The sequence below is a fragment of the Salvia splendens genome, chromosome 10 (assembly GCF_004379255.2).
Source record: "Salvia splendens isolate huo1 chromosome 10, SspV2, whole genome shotgun sequence".
NCBI classification, from domain to species: domain Eukaryota; kingdom Viridiplantae; phylum Streptophyta; class Magnoliopsida; order Lamiales; family Lamiaceae; genus Salvia; species Salvia splendens.
In genome coordinates this window covers 2,614,887-2,632,177 of record NC_056041.1, presented here as the reverse complement: position 1 = coordinate 2,632,177, position 17,291 = coordinate 2,614,887, and the positions used below count along the sequence as shown (strand labels likewise).

The following is a 17,291-nucleotide window of genomic DNA, read 5'->3' as shown; positions in this document are numbered from 1 at the left end:
AGAAAATTAATATACATTATTTTTTTGTGACAAATGTAATACTATTCGACTCTATTTACAAAAGCCACAGCACATTATTCAGTTAAATATACTCCTATTCAACTTAATTGATCAAAACTTGTAAGATAAAGCTGAGCTGAGCTCGATACATTATTATCTCTCCCAAAAAAAATTAACCGTCTGGCACGCGCCTACAGGGGTAGTAATGTAAATTCACACAGAGCTGTCACAATCGCGCAACTACCTTCCTCGGGTCGGCGGTCGCCTCCTCTGCCCCTGATTTAGATATTGACACCTCCGTAGTGAAAATCACAACGCAACTCTCTCTCTCTCTCTCTTTTCGATTCGTGCTCTCAAAATTCTCGTCTTTGTTAAGCTACTTCCTCATACACGAAAGAATCTTGCTGTGATCCGCGTATTAATATCTGCATCGTGCAATTTTTGTTTGTATTTCTGCTCCAGTATCTGAACCTTCTGAAGATTTTGGCGGGAGGAATTCATTGCCGCCAAGGAGTATCGGTTTCTAAAGTTCGTTTTCCTGAATGCGTGTGTTGATTTCGTTTTTCCGTTTGTTTGATTTTGGTTTCGTTCTTGTTTTTATCGCGTTCTTAATTTTTGGTAGCCTCGTCCTCGTGCAGTAACTTGTCGCATTTTGCGATGCCTTTTTTGCGCTCATTTCAGTTCTGTTCTTTTTTTTTCCTATCGCAGTGATGAATTCTCTGTCAGAAATATTGCTCGATTGTTCGTGAGAATTTTGTTAATATTTAAATGAGTGATTTTATTCTCAGTGCATTTTTTTTATATATGCGACGATGGAGAGGAGAATCTAAGCCTTAGCCGTTTGATTAAGATGAGCCAGTGTTAGATGTCGACTGCTCAACTAAATCACTGTTTCAGCGCTAAATACTTATTTATTGATTAGTTTGCGACAGCGATAAGTTTAATGTGGAAAATGACGTCCGTATTAGCTGCTTGCAGATCTCGGACACTATGTTTGAATAATTTGAGGCTATCTGAATGGGGGAACCTTTTTGCTGGCTGCAACTTTTTCGGGGGTCTTATTTATATTTGGTTGTTTTCTTGTCGAGGAGTGAAGTTGGAAAGTGCTTTTCCTAGGTTTCACCTAGCAACTCTCTCCGTGGACACTGAAGTACACTTTGTCCACTTCTCACCTTTTGGACTGAGTTAATGTTAACACACTAGTGGCTGTCATTCTTTATGGGAATTTTGTGCTCCATCCAAATCCAAACAACTTGATTCCAAATAGTGTTCCTCGCATTATCATTCGGTTATAGTGATATATGTCTGTCTGGATATAAGACAGGGTGACTCAACTTCTAGATAGGCAATATATGCTATTTTTTTCTTTAGTTGGGTTGTTTCTGCCCTGATTCTAGTGCCGCTTGCTCAGATAGTTTGGTAAGAATGTCACTATGAGTCTGAGAATATATTAGGATTTATTTGGAATGATTGAGTCGATATGCAGTGAATGTAAAAGATAAGCTTCATGGTCTTGAGGTGTTCCCCATTTGGAGGGCAGCTATATTAGAAATGCATGAATAGATTTAGGCATTGATTTCTTAATGCAGATTTTTGGTGTATTTCATAGCTGCTAGATATTCCTATTTTCATACCACAGTACAATGGTGTCTGTTGCTGTTAATCACGATCTTTCGAGCAGTCTACAAGTTGAGTCCAACTTCACAGAAAAAGGGTTGGCTGGAGATAGTGTGGTTACAAATTGCATTGAGGTTTGTGAATCACCTTTAGAGTCTTCACATGAAGAGCATATTCCTACTGGAGGAATGTGTGATGAAGAAGTTGCTAGCACCGAAACTTACAATAAAGGATACCTGAACTATGGGTATGGCTTCTAGCTTTGTGTACCTTATTCTGGTTTGTTCTCCCCTTATTGATTATGTGTTCATGTTTGTATACTGTCAGTTGTTCCCATTATCATCGGAGGAGTCAAATCAGAGCACCTTGTTGTAATGAGATATTTGATTGCCATCACTGCCACAATGAGGCAAAGGTAAGAGTCATTCTGTTCTATAAAGGTTGTCCTTGCTTGTCTGAACTTATATCTTAAGGCATGTCAGATGGGGGCTGAATATTTTAGTGTACCTAGGTTCTAGACATAATTGAAGCATCTACTCATCAACTCAGCCTCTAAGATAGGGTGGATGTCAGAGGGATTTTCCTTGTTTGATTTGATTTACTCTCTGTTGGGGAATGGCGATTGATGCTTAGTTATTTATATTCTGGCAACAGAACAATATTTGCATTGACCAAAAGCTCAGGCATGATATCACTCGCCACTTAATTGAGAAGGTACGCCAGCTTAATCTGGAGGATTTGTCTTTCAGTTTCTTCCTAAGCTGTATCCAGTATTCTATCTTTTTCATTTTGTGCGTCCCTCTTTCTAGTTATTCCTGATAATCCTCTAAAAACCATCGTTTTATGTCACGCAGGTCATATGCTCACTTTGTCACACTGAACAGGAGGTTAGTTTTACTCATTTTTCTTTATACACATGCATCTCCATGTCTATACAGCAATCAGTAGGGTAAGCCTGGACAAGAATTGGGAAACCTCCACATTACCTGCAACAAATCACCACTGCTAGAACTGTTCTGTCTCTTAGACTGAGTACAGTTATTATATCATAAGCTCTGATCTCACACATATATATAATCACCACTGCTAGAACTGTTCTGTCTCTTAGACTGAGTACAGTTATTATATCGTAAGCTCTGATGTCACACGTATATATGTATATAGTTCAAAACATAATATAAAAAAAATGGGTCTGGGAAAGTTAGCGATGCATAGTCTTGTATGCACTTACAAATGGTTCATGTGTGTCCAGTTCAAATGAGCTAGGCAAGATTAGCCTTATCAGTTGTGGAGGTTGCCTGTATTAATAATGTTTTAGCTATAGTATGATGGCAAATAATCTTAAAAGTCAATTTTTCGTGATTTGTTTTATGGAGTTTTGGGTTCGACCATGTCATCAATCTATTATTTTGTTGATTTGGGGTGTTACTCTTAGGCTCAACAAGTTTGCAGAAATTGTGGGGTGTGCATGGGAAGATACTATTGTGGAACTTGCAAGCTGTATGATGATGATGTGAGTTATAAGTACCTTCTTGATTGCACGCTGAGCTTTTGTTGAATGGTTTGAATCACAGAAATATTTTGCACATAATTTTGTGAAACTGCACTTCTGTAAACGTGTGATGGGTGGTTGACAGTGCAATATCACTCAATTTGCAGATATCGAAAGACCAGTATCATTGTGATGGCTGTGGTATTTGCAGGTACATTTCCTTACAGTATTTCCATTACACTCTTTGGTTTGCCTTAGGCTTCTTTAGTGGTAGATTTCAGCTTCTACTCGAAAGCTGTTCTCTCATAATAAAAATGTTATGCAACAAACACCATAAGTCAAGTTCTTTGCCGACTGATCTTTCTGATCCATATGTAGACTTATATAATCTGGTAGAAATGACTTGTTTGGCTTTTCATGACATTTACTCATGCTTGGATAGAACACTATTGTAGGGTCGGAGGCTCCAATAATTTCTTTCATTGCGATAAATGTGGCAAGTTGTCTCTCTATCTTTGTTATACACTGATCAGAAGCTAATTTGTGTGTATCTCACGTCTTGAATCTGATATTTTATGTGTAATTCAGGATGCTGCTATTCTATGGTTTTGAAAAGCAGCCACCCTTGCATTGAGAGGGCAATGCACCAAAACTGTCCTGTTTGCTTTGAGGTTCTAACTTCACTATATTCCTCTTTTTCAAACCCCTTTGTAATAGAATAGCCCAACTGATGTGAAGTACCATCCCATACAGTATCTGTTTGAGTCGAGAAACGATGTAGTTTCTATGCCTTGTGGGCACACCATACATCGAACATGCTTGGAACAAATGCAGGATTACTATCGGTGAGTGATCAATATCAAAGTGTGTGGCTAATTTCTTCTTTGTTTCATACACAATGTAAACTGGCATAATTCCGTGACAGGTACGCTTGCCCCATCTGTTCGAAGTCAGTTCGCAATATGTCAAAAGTGTGGGAGAAGTATGACCTGGAGATTGCAGCTACTCCTATGCCGCCATATTATGAAGATAAGATGGTCTCCTACTCCCGCCCTCTTGCACACACAGACACAATCACACACACAGTCAAGCTACACATTCAACTTTAATAAGCATGTGCGAGAAGCTACACACACCCACACACATTCAGGCTTGAGCTTGAAGCATGCATAATTTAAATGATGGTCCTTCAACTACAGGTTTGGATTCTTTGCAATGACTGTGGAAGTAAGTCTGAAGTGAAATATCACATTGTCGGCCAGAAATGCCACGACTGCAAATCTTACAACACCCGGCAAACAAGAGGCCTTGGCAGATAGATTTGCTGTATGCTTCAATCACATATGGGGTTTGTTTCCTTATACTAACTTCTACAGTAATTTGAGGAAACCAATCCTAATATTCTTGTTGTTTGCTCAGTTCATCTTGTAGCTGAAATTCGATCGTTAAATTAATGATCATTTATACGATCGTTTTTCAATCATTAAACCTCGCTTTTCTATGATATTAGATAGGTTAGGAAGTTCTAAAGTTATTATTGAAATAATATGGTTCCAATTTGTTGTACTCCGTATATAAAAAATAAAATTGAAAATGGGAAATTTGTTCTATTTCGTGGGTATTTGTGTACAGTATAAAAATGAAATTTGGAAATTTGCTATATTCCGTGGGTTCAACAGCAACTTGTAAACTTCACGTGCTTCATGTAGGGGGTTCTTCTTAAAGAATTATAGGAACATATTCGCTTAGATAAATGTCACGCTTTCCTCTCTTTTTTTCCAAAAAATCTCACCTTTCCATTTCAGAAAAAGTAAATCATCACCAATATATTTACACAGGATTTACTTTTTCTCTCTTGTAATTATTATTATTATTATTATTATTATTATTATTATGTGAGTGTAATGTTTAATTAAATAATAGTGTCTACTTATTTAAAATTTTTTAAAAAATGAAATTTTAAATGGTAGATATCTCTAAATGATAAAATCAGATACTCCCTACGTCCCTCTGTAGTAGAGGATTTTCATTTTGAACACTGTTTTCGAAAAATTATAATAAATAGTTAAAGTGGAGAAAAATTAAAGTAAAAAAAAGAATAATATAGTTATGAGTCTTCTCTATATTATTCTTTCTCTTATTTTATATTTTCTCTATTTTAATTATTTATTATCATTTTTCTGAAACGGGTGTTGAAAATGAAACGCTTCTACTACAGAGGGACGGATGGAATATTTTTTATGGATAGACGAAATAATATGCAACTAATATGGAGTATTTACATTTGCCTTTTCTCTTTCACTACTTAAAGTACCTTTTTTTTCTTAACATCTTCAAAACACTATTTTTAGTTTAATACTATTAGTATACATTACCAACTACTATAAAATTAATGGCATCAATATAAAGTATTATAATTAAACTAAATATATAAAACCGTATTCTTTTTTAGTGTGTTCAAATATAGTGAGTCACTTTATGGCAAAATTCGGCACATCTAATGCCTCTTAGTTTATTTTTATTTTAGTTATTTATTTTATTTTCTCTTGACTTATTTATTTAATCTTTCATATTTCTCAACAACGCAATTGTAATGAGACGAATGAAGTACTATGAACTCAACAAGAATGATACTCATGTGACATGTCAGCGAATAACAACTCAATCGATTAGATATTTCTCTTCCATTTAATAAATTGTATTTTCAAATCATTATTAGAATATATGGGGACCATTATTGATAATAATCTTTTAAAAAACAAGAATGGTACTCTCACTTTCTTACAATTGCTCACATAACAATTTTGGATGACAATTATATATTCCTACTACGTCCCCCCAAAAAAAGTTATTTTGCTGTATTTTGTGTCTATCAAAATTACACAAGTAGTAATATTTTTTCTCTTCCTCTCATATTATACCAATTTTAAATAAAGTTTGTGAATCACAGTTTAATTTTAGTGGATGGAAGAAGTATATTTAAAATTTGATAATGGAATGAGACAAACGACCCGAACCTTGGATCCTTGTGTCACGAGCCTAAATTCGGTAATTCGCCCGCCATCCGTCTCAGAATCGCGCCGGCGCCAGCCAAAGACAATGTTCCCCCAAAATTGAAGGGCTAAAACTGTCATTTCAGCACCATTTGCACTGCTCCACTACCCAAATTTCCATTTTCCTTTCCACTCGCACACTCTTTGCTCGCTGCAGATTTCTTCAATTCCCAATCCTTCACACACAATCATCCGCCACTACTCTGTGTGTATGTATATACCATAGTTACCTGAAGCAGGAATCCGAAGGCTCAGGTATCTCCGCCGCGGCGACGACGAGTACTCCTCGGTAGTATTAAATTATCGTTTCATTTTATGTTTTTTTTTTTGCGATTTCTATATCTGCAATTCGAGCTGAATTGTTACTGATTTCTGGATAATAATGTTTGTTGCGTTAATGCTGCTTCTGCGGTGACCGATTCCCGCGATTCGCGTTCGATTGATCGGAGAGACTGCTTCTGGTATTTCTGCATGCTTGCTTTGTTTGTGTGGTTGCATGTCTGGATTCGTGTTTCGATCATTGTGCGTCTTGTCGGCTATTTGTTTGTTTTCCGTTTTTCATAGTTACTGTGTTGCGGACTTGCGGTAGCTGTTAGGACTTAGGAGTCACCAATTTTTTCATTTTTTTTAGCTTTTGCAATTTTTGCCCTAAATTTATGTTCTAAAGTTGGTATATGTTGTTCTGTGGACGCGTGTTTTGATAGATGGAACAATATTATTTTTTATCTGTTGTTCATGTGATCACTTAATTTTTATAGCAAACCTAGCAATATCTTCTTTACTTTTATTCCTTTTCTGTGTGTCTGCTGTCTGGGGGTGCCAGTCTTAGTTTTACTGTGTCATTGTAAAAATTTCTATCTAAATTTTCAGGCTCGAACTTGACTTCTTGTAGCTATTGACCTCAGAGAATGGTTTCATTATCAAATGGTGGCTTGTCTAATGAGGTCTCGTATAAGCGGCCCTTGGAGACTGGTTTTATGCCTAAATATAAGCCCAGGAAAGTATTTGCCATCCGTGATTTTCCGCCTGGGTGTGGGCCCAACGCAGTGCCAGTGAATTCGAGACCAGAAGAAAGTTTTGCTGGTGAGGTGGCTGGGAGTAGAGAGGCAAGCAGTAGCATAGACGTACGCCTGGCTATGATGTTTGATAAATTAATCGAAAAGGTAAATGAGAATGTGGGAAATGGGGAAATAACGATAACACGCGGTCTCACAGATGAAGTTCATGAAGCGATTCTGGAACCAGATCTTGTTGGAGTCGACATTGTGAAGAACATAGATACTCTTGATCATTCTGGATCTCAACTAGTGGTGGAAGAGTTAAAGGAGGATCATGGTGTAGCTTCATTTCAGAACTCTAGTGTTGAGGTGGATAAGTCCCTGGGTGGTCCTCGGGAATTTTCTGCCATTTGTGGTAGTATTCAGCCAGAGATTTCCATTATGCAAAAAGACAAATACCATCCTAGAAGAGTATCTGCTGTTCGTGATTTCCCTCCACATTGTGGCATATATGTTTCTTCATTGATTGAGGAAGAAAAGAGGATGGCTGCCCCCGAGATGGAGATAACAAGTGAGATGCTCAGGACCTTAGATGAATGTCTTGATGGGCTTCACAATGTTTGTGTTGAAATTGAAGAAAGCGAAACATTGGATGCTAACTCGGGAAGAGGATTGCTAGGAGAAATGACAGTGGCCACAGCAGAAGGGGGCGTGATGGAATTTGAAGAGTATAACAGAGATTTAGAGCATGACATCACTAAAACAAATGGAGCATGCGCAGGATCATATACTATGTCTAAGGCATTGGTGAATATCAGAATCGAGGATGCCGGAGCTTCAGTTGGGAAAGAAATTGTCACTTTTTCACCAGATAGAAATGATAAAGATATGCCTCTTCATAGTGATTTTAGCTCCAGGAATGACTTAAACAGGGAGCTTGTAGATGGTCTGGTGGCTGCACCACTTGGCTGGAGGAAATCAAAAGCTTCTATAAGCAGCCCAAATGGCTCAAAGGATGATGTTGACAGGGAGGTTGTCCAAGGTGTAAGGGCTGCACCTAATTATCCATGGAAGAAGGAGACGGCAATAACTAACTCACATGGAGGGACAAGTGGAGCAAAAAAGAGGAAGCATATTGTGTTTTGGCGACAGAATGGCAAGGCCGTTGCCAAAAAAAGTAAACCTGAAATGAAATCTCTGGGTTTGTCTTCTAAGAAGAAGAAAAAGGTTCATAAGTTTAATGATGTAATTAACGGGCCTGGTTCTTTGACGCTTGAAGATGATGGTGCTCATGATGGAGATTCTGCTACAACTTTTCCTTCCAGACGCAACCTAAAAGAATATGAAATAAGCTTCCCTCGCTTTGGCCCTCGCTTTGGTCCCAAGAGTTCTTCTCATGGTGATGACCGTAACAGAGTGAGAGAAACTCTTCGGTTGTTCAATGCTACTTGTAGAAAGCTCTTGCAACTAGAAGAAGAAGAAGATGAAGAAGCGAACCCGACTGAAGGACAGGAAGGAAGATCTAAGCAGAAGGGCCGAAAAGGCAAAAATAGGATTGATCTAGAGGCTGCAAAGGTGCTCAAGAGGAACAAAAAATATGTAAATACAACTAAAAGGATTGGAGCAGTTCCGGGTGTTGAAGTGGGCGACGAATTTCAATACAGAGTGGAGCTTGCTGTTGTTGGCATTCACTTCCCATTCCAGTCTGGTATAGATAGTATGAAGGTTAATGAACTTCTACTTGCTACTAGTATAGTTACTTCCGGTGCTTATAACGATGACGTGGAGAATGCTGATGTCTTAAGATACAGTGGGCAAGGTGGAAATGTCGTTGGTAACAGTAAGTCTAAACAACCTGAGGATCAGAAGCTCAAAGGGGGGAATTTGGCTTTAAAGAATTGTATTGATACAAAGACACCAGTGCGTGTTGTTCGCGGTTGGAGAGAAATGAAATATGTTGACCCTCTGGATTCCAAGCCTAAATTGGTCACTACTTATGTTTATGATGGCCTATACACTGTGACGGATTGCTTTACAGAAAAAGGGTCCCATGGTAAGAAGGTTTTTATGTTTGATCTGAGGAGGAACCCTGGTCAGCCTGATCTTGCTTGGAAAGAATTGAAGAAGTCGAGTAAGTGCAAGACCCGCCTAGGAGTGTGTGTCGCTGACATTTCTTATGGAAAAGAGCGCATTCCTATTTGCGCTGTGAACACTATAGACAATGGAAAACCGCCTCCATTCAACTACATCTCAAAGATGATGTACCCTGATTGGTACCGTCCAATCCCCCCAGAAGGTTGCAATTGTGTCGGGCGATGTTCTGCCATGGAAAAATGTTCATGTGCAGATAGAAATGGGGGCGCAATCCCATACAACCACAATGGCGCTCTAGTTGAAACTAAGACTCTAGTATACGAGTGTGGTCCTCATTGTAAATGCCCCCCTTCCTGCTACAATAGGGCCACGCAACGTGGCATCAAGTTTCAGCTCGAGATCTTCAAGACAGAATGGAGAGGCTGGGGTGTGAGGGCCCTGACTTCTATACCTTCCGGAAGCTTCATATGTGAGTACGCAGGAGAACTTCTTGAAGATAAAGAAGCTGAGGAAAGAATTGGCTATGATGAGTATCTCTTTGACATCGTCCAGAATCTTCAAGATTCTTCCCCCACCAATTCTGATGACGATGAAACAGTTGCTGAGCTTAAAGGAGTGTGTTTCACAATTGATGCATTGACATATGGGAATGTTGGGAGGTTCATTAATCACAGCTGTGCACCCAACCTTTTGGCGCAAAATGTGATATATGACAATAAAGACAAGAGACTGCCCCATGTGATGCTTTTTGCAATGGAGAACATTCCGCCTCTCCAGGAGCTCACCTATTGTTACAACTACTCTCTGGGTCAGATCCGTGACTCTGAGGGAAACGTCAAGGTGAAGAACTGTTACTGCGGTGCTGCAGGGTGTACCGGCAGGTTATACTAAGGTGTTTGGGGTTATGCTATTCATGCCTATATCTTTCTTCGTTTTTTATGTTGCTAACGTGTGTTTGTGTCTCCAAGTTTTCTAAACGAATGAATTGCATATACCTAACTATAGCACCATTTTTATGTGCTTGGCTACGCTACCTGACTTGTAGGATGTACATTCTCGGATGATCGAAGGACTTGGCAGCATGAATTTCTGTGTAAGCTTTGTACATTTTGATGCATAGTTATGGTCTCAAATACCTTGCTTCAGGTTTGATGATTAGCACCTGTTTTTAAGCATTTTGCTTGAAGAGTTAAAGTCATATAAGTGTTACGTACAATTCATAACTGAAAATATGCATAAATCTTAGGTTTCTTTCGGTTTTAGTTTTATTTTCTTTCTTAGATAATTTTGTCACATTTCAAGCTTATTTTCGCAACCCGAGCGGATCATATTTTCTTGAAAATACATGCGTACGTGTGTATTTCGTACTCGTATATGTATGTCAGTGTGTGCTGAAACAGTAAAAAATGAGTTGGTGAGTCAAAATAGACATATACACATCCCCTGTCCACGATTTAAAGTTCTACCTCAGTGAAGATTTTAAGAAATGTGAATGAAATTGAAGAAAAGTTATTGGAATATGAATTTCATTTTTATAATGATTTAGTAGAGTGTGGTTCATGTGTCCCAAAAGAAAAAAATAAAAGTTACTCTAGAAATGGTAGTACTACATTAAAGAGTGGATATTTTAAAATAACAAAATATGACATTATTTTGTGTACGGGTGAAGTATGAGCCAATTCATCGAATTAGTTACTCATTTATTTCCCTGCCCACGCCTTCCTATATTAGAGCATCCACAATGGAGCGCCCTAAGGCGTGCCACGTCAGCAGTTTTATCCTCCTACCCTCCCACCTGCAATGGGGCACCCTATGGCGCGCCCTATGCATTTTATTTTATTTGAATATTTAAATAACAAAAAATTGGGAAAAAACTTCATTTCATATATAAAAATTAATGCATTACAATACGAATAAAAAAAAATACGCAAACTCAACGACGGCGGTTACGGGCCCACACTTCTTCAATTATGCCGTTCATGAGTTGCACACTTCTTCTAAACCGCCGGCGAAAAACAGTCGGTCCCCACCGTGGTTGATCGGCAAAATAGTCTTCAACCAGACGTTGGTGAGCTGTCGCGTGGTCGCGTCGGACAGATGTCCGACGTCGAATAGGCCTGCGGATCTGCTCCGCCGCCTCCTCGCGCTACAGTTCGAGTAAGCATTCCTCCATGGCCTCTTCAACGGCTGCATCTAAGGCTGCTGAGGTCTCCGAGTGCTAACTACCCTACTCCGAGGAGCTAGAACTAGTGGTGTAATCGTCGTGGTTCATTTTGGTATGTGAGATAGGTAGAAATGTGAGAGAGGAGCGAAACGAGAAACTCGAGATGTTCGTATGAACAAGTGAATGAGAAACGAGGTTTAAATAGAAAAAAATCAAAAACGTGTGGCATCGTCCGCGACCATCGTCCGCCGATCCCGCAATGGGGCACCCGATGGCGCGGACGATGGCCTATCTTCCGCGCCCATCGTCCGCCGAGCCCACAATGGCGCTGACGATGCATCGGGCGTGGGCGTAAGGCGCGGACGATGCATCGGGCGTGGGCGTAAGGCGCGGACGATGGCGGACACCCACAATGGGGCGGACGGACGATGGCTCCCGTGGATGATGGCACGCATCGGGCGTCCCATTGTGGATGTTCTTACACCCAACTTATATGATTATATCCACGAGATAGAATTCCACTGCATGATTAAACTATACTCCATTAATTGCTCGAACTAATTCTAGGAGACTACCAAATACCAAAATAGTGCAACTTGAGGGGCAAGAACAGGGGCGGAGCCAGGATTTCATTGTAAGAGGGGCAAAATTATAATATAGGATATTTTTTATATATTTTAAAAGGGGCAATTGGTATAAGTTTATGTATATATTCAAAAATTTGCAATAAATGTATAGAGGTGAAGAAGGAGTGAGGAGGGGATTTGCCCCACCTTCAACCATGCTAGATCCGCCCATGGGCAAGAAGGTAAATTCTGATAATTCGAGTCAAGCTCTTGGTCAAGAATTCTATAAGTAACATGTACTCCCTCCGCTCCAGCTAAGATGACACATTTCTTGGACGGCACGAGATTTTATGAGTTATTGTTTCAAATGTTTAATTGGAGAGAGAAAATGTGAGTGTAATTATTAAAATAGAGAGTGAAAGAAATATAAATATTTTAATAGAAGTGAGAAAAAATGATTTGGTGTATTAATTGGAGAGAGAATGTTTTCAAAAAAGTAAATGCGTCATCTTTTGTTGGGACAAATTAAAAATGAAAATGTATCATCTTAAGCGGGACGGAAGGAGTAATAATGTAAGAGTTATGAGTTGTACCAACCTTATTTACGTCATTTAAACAAGTGGTTATATTTCATATGCTCCTAGTCTAGTAAACTGTATTGCTAGCAGTAAATAGTACTAATACAGGAGACCGAAATAATGTTTGAGAAGAATTGTTTGGATTGAATGATGATGATGGCGAAACACAGATAAAATATTGTTGGAGATGAGAGAGGGGTGACCACACGCATCGCCTAGCCAACATTTCTTCCTTATTTTAGTCCACTTTTGTTAAGAATTTTACTTTTATTCGAGCCAGAGCTTTAAAAAACACATGAAGGAAGCGAGTTAAAAAAAATTAGTGAACATATTCTATTATTTTATAATTAATTGTAATTGGATCGACATAATGAATGCAAAACCCTTACCGAAATTTAGTTTTGAACATCAAATTTTTAAATTTTTTGCCAAAAAAAACCATCTCAACTACAGTAAATAATTCCATCTAACATCCATGACATACAGGAAAATGATTGTTTTAAATAAGAAATAGTACTTATAGTACTATATTTATCTTTAAAATCTACTCCTATAGTAGTAATTCTACTCCATGTAGCAGCTAACTCCACCCAAAATTCCAAAATACGTCATTGGTTGCTAGCCGAAAGTGTATTTAAGTGCAGAAGAGTTCACAAATTCAATATAAAAACATCACAGTTTTTAAAATTCAAAATTTATGGTCAGAAAAGCCATTTATATGGATTCAAAATTCATCAGGCAGGTGATAAAATTGGGGGAGCCACACAGGGCTACTACCCTTTACAACATCACCAAAATACAGCTTTTCTTCTCCTATTTCAGAAAAATTCCAAGTCCAAAACTGTTTCTTGCACAAAACAAATACCATCACCATGAGAGATTAAACACGATCCAGCACGAGGCCACACGCGCTCGATGATCATCCAAGGCCGCAAACAAATACAGAAACAGCTCTAAGTTACAGATACGGACGAGAGCACCTGCGCTGCAGTTTAATCATTCATGGCCACAGTGTTTCCACACGAACAAGCCGCTGCTAGAGGAGGTTTTCAGACGAGTGGTTGTTGGTTTCCTCCACCTCCTCATCGATCTCCATCTCCTGTGAGCGGCAAGCTGAGCTGCAAAACGCCTTCTCGCCTCTGCACAAAACATCATGTGGTTCATCAAAATCATGCAATGCAGATATTACCAACAAGAAACGCAAAGATGGTAAGGAATGTTGAGGCTGGTTAACCTATACATGAAGATATCTTCACCATCCAACCTCTTCTTGCAAGAAAAACAGAATTTCAAGAAATCCTCGGATGGATAAGGAGGAAGAACGTCTTCGCTGTTCTTCAAAGAATCATTGTGACATTCTAAAATGCAGTCACCAAAGATATGTGTAACCTTAGGGTTGGGGCCGTGAGTTCTAACACAGGTATAATCCTCAGACAGCTCAATCTCACTAGCGGGAATGGAACTAATAAAACTATTTCCCAGTGGACCAGCCTGACTCAGCCTCTCCCCACTTAGGTTGCCTAATTTAGGGCTCATGCCAACCCCTCCAGACTCCGAACGAACAGAGTTCTCAGCACCAAAGCTGCCGGACCCAAGCTTGGACTTGAGGTTTCTGAAATCTGTCAGGTGAGATCCATACCTTCCAGAATCCACTGAACGAGCACGGATTCTTCCAGGAGCCTCCTCCTGCTTGAACGGGACCTCCCCAATCTCAAACACAACATCAGAATCGCGCTTCTGGGCATTGGCTGGCTTAGTAAAAATAGCAACATCTTTAGGCAGTGACTTAGGTGCCTCCAAAGAACTACAAAAGGTTGGACTTCTAACACTCATTTGTCGCCCGAAAAGAATATTCTTATTATCAGATGATTGAGCAACACTCTGATTAAGCTCATGATCGAGGGAATCTATAATGCTTAGACCTACTTTGGTACAGTCCCAGCTCTTGTGGTGGCCCTCGTTCTGTGCTCTTAGACACCTAAAGGGATTGCCTAAACTCGAAAAAATCCTAAAATCTAACGTCGATGTGGGGCTTCTTACTGCATCAGAATCTGAGGTCTTAGCATTGAATCCCACAAACAAGCCAGGAACCTTCAAAAGGGAGGTATCTTTGTGCTTTTGATTTGATCCATCAGAGGGAAAATACGACTCCGATGTAGAATCAACTAATGTATTATTCATGTTTTGAACCTTTTGCTGTGATCTAGTTCTCTTCCTCAGCATTTTTGTAAAGAAAAATTAGACCTCCCAAATGCACCAAATGACCAACTCCCTGTATCCACATTTCAAGAATCCATCCCAAATTAGTCCATCCTCGAATGAATAAATGCAGGATTGAACCAATACAGAAATACAACAGGAAATTATAATATGATAATCAAAAGCTGCATTGTAGAATCAACCCAACAAACAAATAATAATGGCAAGAAGACAACAACCCTAACTCAGTTTAAATTACCAATCAATCGGCACAATTGTTTAAAATCAAAACTAAAAAATAAAGGAATTTAAATAGACTTTAGCTCAAGATAATGGATCTTTTAAGAATCAAATAGAACAATGATGTATTGATGTGAATTAAAAATAATCAAAAGTTCACCCAGAAAATACTAAGTCTGACAATTAGTGAGAAATAATTCAGAAAAAAGGAGAAACAGTCAACTTGATACTCAGATACAGTAATGAGGAGTCAAAGAAAGAAAATGAATCCAAATGTTGGTAGCAAAAAGGGCAAAAAAAAGTGCATCAAAATGTATAACATTTTTTACTCATATCAACACACCTAACATTAATCTACATCTAAAAACCTCGTGATAAATTCACCTCAGAAAAGGAATTATTGTGGCTGTAGAATCAGTAGATGTTGAATTCGACACAACCAAACTCAGAAATCCATTGATTCAGCCCAATAAACTGCCCTAATTAAAGCAATGAACTAGAAGAAAACAGTCTAGAGATAATTACTTGATGACTTTCTCAACAAACAACAATCAATTTTTTTGTACTATATTAATGCAGGCTGAAAAAAATTACAAGTGATCAAAACAATAGAATGGGGGAAAAAATCCCACCTTGTCGCGAAACTCTGAGAAATGAGATTTGGTGAGATGGAGGAAAAAACCCCAATGCAGTGAAGGATAAATGGAGACCCTTCTCCTGTCTTTATCCTTGTAGTGTGTGTGTGTGTGTGTGTTGTGAACCTTGTACAGTACTCTCACTCTCACTCTCTCTCTAGAATCAAAATTAAAGAGCAGTGAGCTTCTCTAATACTCTTTCTCCATAGTCCACACTATTTCTCTTTTTGCTCTCACCTGTTATTTCGCACAGGGCAATACTTGATGGTTGGGCGAATTTTTGATGGTGATGAATGCAGGAAAATGCAGATCACGACACAGAGATTTACGTGGTTCGATTTACTGAGGTAAATCTACGTCCACGGGAAGAAAAGAGGGCAGAGTTGTATTGTTTGATCTGTTTTCTACAGCTTACAATACAGACTTGCTATTTGATATTTGATCTCTAGAGAACTTAACCTTTCTTTATCTGATCTGAGTTCTATTTATACATTGAACTAAGATCGTGGCTTGCATCACCACTAATGATGGTTGTAAATGTCGTGGAGGTCATGGAGATCCTGCATGGGTCCACTATCCTGCATGAGATCCTGCATGAGTCCACTATCTCTGTGCTTGGTCCACTATCCTGCATGTGATCCTGCATGAGTTGACTATCTTCCAGTTCGGTCGAATACTGAGACCGAACTGCTGAACTATTGCCGAGCAGCTTTTGCCGATCTGAGAGTGGAGCTTGATTGGTCGGCTTTTACCGAGCTGTAGGCTGGGGCCGAACTCTTTGGTAATGCCGAACTGATACTCTTCCTTGGGCTTTGGGCTGATGGGCCGTCACTGCTATTGGGCTTGTTTAGTCCGTACCCCATCACTACCCCCCCCGAAAAGCGAAGTGAATCACTTCGGCGAAGCGAGTCACTTCGGCATTTTGATAAAGGTACGGGGGAGGCTGACGTCAGGGGACGTGCCTTGCGCGTGACTGCATTTGACTGCATTAAATGCGACAGTAAAATCCGGCCGTTGAATCCTGAAAAGGTGGGATTCGAAACGGTGCGATGATTTTGAAATTTTCTCCGAATCTGATAAATATGTCCCTTCCTCATCATTTGAATACTTTTGCTATAGCTTCTTCTGTACTCTTATCTCCTTCGCGTAAAAATTTTCTTCCGCTTTCAAGAATTTTTTCAGAATTTCTTCAGACTTTCGAAGAGTAAGAACTATGTCTTCTTCTTCTTCTTCTGAGTCAGGTAGCGGTAGGAAAAGGGGTAAGGGGTCTTCTAGCCGGAAAGAATCTGGGGAGAAGACCGTAGAGTATTTTCACAGCGTCTTGAGTAAGGATACTGTGATATCCATATACGAAAAATATCTTCTTCCCAGGGGGAAGGCGGTGGTTCCCGACGACGATCATAGGGCTAACGAGCCGCCGGAGGGTTATGCCACCGTTTACGAAGCCTGCTTAGAATGCGGGCTTCGTTTCCCTCTTCCCCCACCTTTTGTAGAGCTTCTTGATTTCTTTCAACTCCCTTTAGGTCAGGTGACTCCGAATTCTTGGAGGCACTTATCGGCCTTTGCTGCCGAAATGCGTAGGCTAGATAAGGATCTGTCTCTGAGGGCAATCCTTAATTTTTTCCAGTTTAAGAGGAAGGGATCTTGGTTTTACT

At 39.4% G+C, this 17,291-nt stretch overlaps 3 protein-coding genes across 11 annotated transcripts; 2 read left to right on the top strand and 1 right to left on the bottom strand.

Annotated features, from left to right (window-relative positions):
• Window positions 1-210: 210 nt before the first annotated feature.
• Window positions 211-4,719, top strand: LOC121752126 (probable E3 ubiquitin-protein ligase RZFP34). Of its 3 annotated transcripts, XM_042147029.1 has the most exons (12): window positions 220-528; window positions 1,640-1,864; window positions 1,945-2,032; window positions 2,272-2,331; window positions 2,472-2,504; window positions 3,053-3,130; window positions 3,277-3,320; window positions 3,565-3,605; window positions 3,698-3,780; window positions 3,863-3,954; window positions 4,035-4,146; window positions 4,309-4,719. In XM_042147029.1, the coding sequence occupies exons 2-12, from the start codon at window positions 1,644-1,646 to the stop codon at window positions 4,426-4,428; spliced, it is 972 nt and encodes a 323-aa protein (XP_042002963.1). In that variant the 5' UTR covers window positions 220-528; window positions 1,640-1,643; the 3' UTR covers window positions 4,429-4,719. The 3 variants fall into 3 exon arrangements, with proteins under 3 accessions (XP_042002964.1, XP_042002963.1, XP_042002962.1); XM_042147028.1 differs by having other exon boundaries at window positions 223-1,864; XM_042147030.1 differs by lacking the exon at window positions 3,053-3,130 and having other exon boundaries at window positions 211-1,864.
• Window positions 4,720-6,242: 1,523 nt separating this feature from the next.
• Window positions 6,243-10,516, top strand: LOC121751931 (histone-lysine N-methyltransferase, H3 lysine-9 specific SUVH5-like). 5 transcript variants are annotated; one of them, XM_042146753.1, is made up of 2 exons: window positions 6,243-6,684; window positions 7,068-10,516. In XM_042146753.1, the coding sequence occupies exons 1-2, from the start codon at window positions 6,634-6,636 to the stop codon at window positions 10,143-10,145; spliced, it is 3,129 nt and encodes a 1,042-aa protein (XP_042002687.1). In that variant the 5' UTR covers window positions 6,243-6,633; the 3' UTR covers window positions 10,146-10,516. The 5 variants fall into 5 exon arrangements, with proteins under 5 accessions (XP_042002687.1, XP_042002691.1, XP_042002690.1 ...); XM_042146757.1 differs by having other exon boundaries at window positions 6,244-6,451; XM_042146756.1 differs by having other exon boundaries at window positions 6,245-6,451; window positions 7,033-10,516.
• A 2,724-nt stretch (window positions 10,517-13,240) lies between these two features.
• Window positions 13,241-15,829, bottom strand: LOC121753393 (FCS-Like Zinc finger 10-like). 3 transcript variants are annotated; one of them, XM_042148685.1, is made up of 3 exons: window positions 15,634-15,829; window positions 13,803-14,834; window positions 13,241-13,701 (listed from the first exon to the last, which is right to left on the bottom strand). In XM_042148685.1, the coding sequence occupies exons 2-3, from the start codon at window positions 14,783-14,785 to the stop codon at window positions 13,599-13,601; spliced, it is 1,086 nt and encodes a 361-aa protein (XP_042004619.1). In that variant the 5' UTR covers window positions 14,786-14,834; window positions 15,634-15,829; the 3' UTR covers window positions 13,241-13,598. The 3 variants fall into 3 exon arrangements, with proteins under 3 accessions (XP_042004619.1, XP_042004616.1, XP_042004617.1); XM_042148682.1 differs by having other exon boundaries at window positions 13,797-14,834; window positions 15,634-15,827; XM_042148683.1 differs by lacking the exon at window positions 15,634-15,829 and having other exon boundaries at window positions 13,797-15,619.
• Between the last annotated feature and the right edge of the window lie 1,462 nt (window positions 15,830-17,291).

Coding starts and splice junctions, on each gene's coding strand:
- LOC121752126 (XM_042147029.1), top strand. CDS start 1,644: ATGGTGTCTGTTGCTGTTAATCACGATCTTTCGAGCAGTCTACAAGTT. Junction 3,131..3,276: donor GCAAGCTGTATGATGATGAT/GTGAGTTATAAG, acceptor CTCAATTTGCAG/ATATCGAAAGACCAGTATCA. Junction 4,147..4,308: donor CATATTATGAAGATAAGATG/GTCTCCTACTCC, acceptor CTTCAACTACAG/GTTTGGATTCTTTGCAATGA.
- LOC121751931 (XM_042146753.1), top strand. CDS start 6,634: ATGCTTGCTTTGTTTGTGTGGTTGCATGTCTGGATTCGTGTTTCGATC. Junction 6,685..7,067: donor GGATTCGTGTTTCGATCATT/GTGCGTCTTGTC, acceptor TATTGACCTCAG/AGAATGGTTTCATTATCAAA.
- LOC121753393 (XM_042148682.1), bottom strand. CDS start 14,785: ATGCTGAGGAAGAGAACTAGATCACAGCAAAAGGTTCAAAACATGAAT. Junction 13,702..13,796: donor GAAGATATCTTCATGTATAG/GTTAACCAGCCT, acceptor TGTTTTGTGCAG/AGGCGAGAAGGCGTTTTGCA.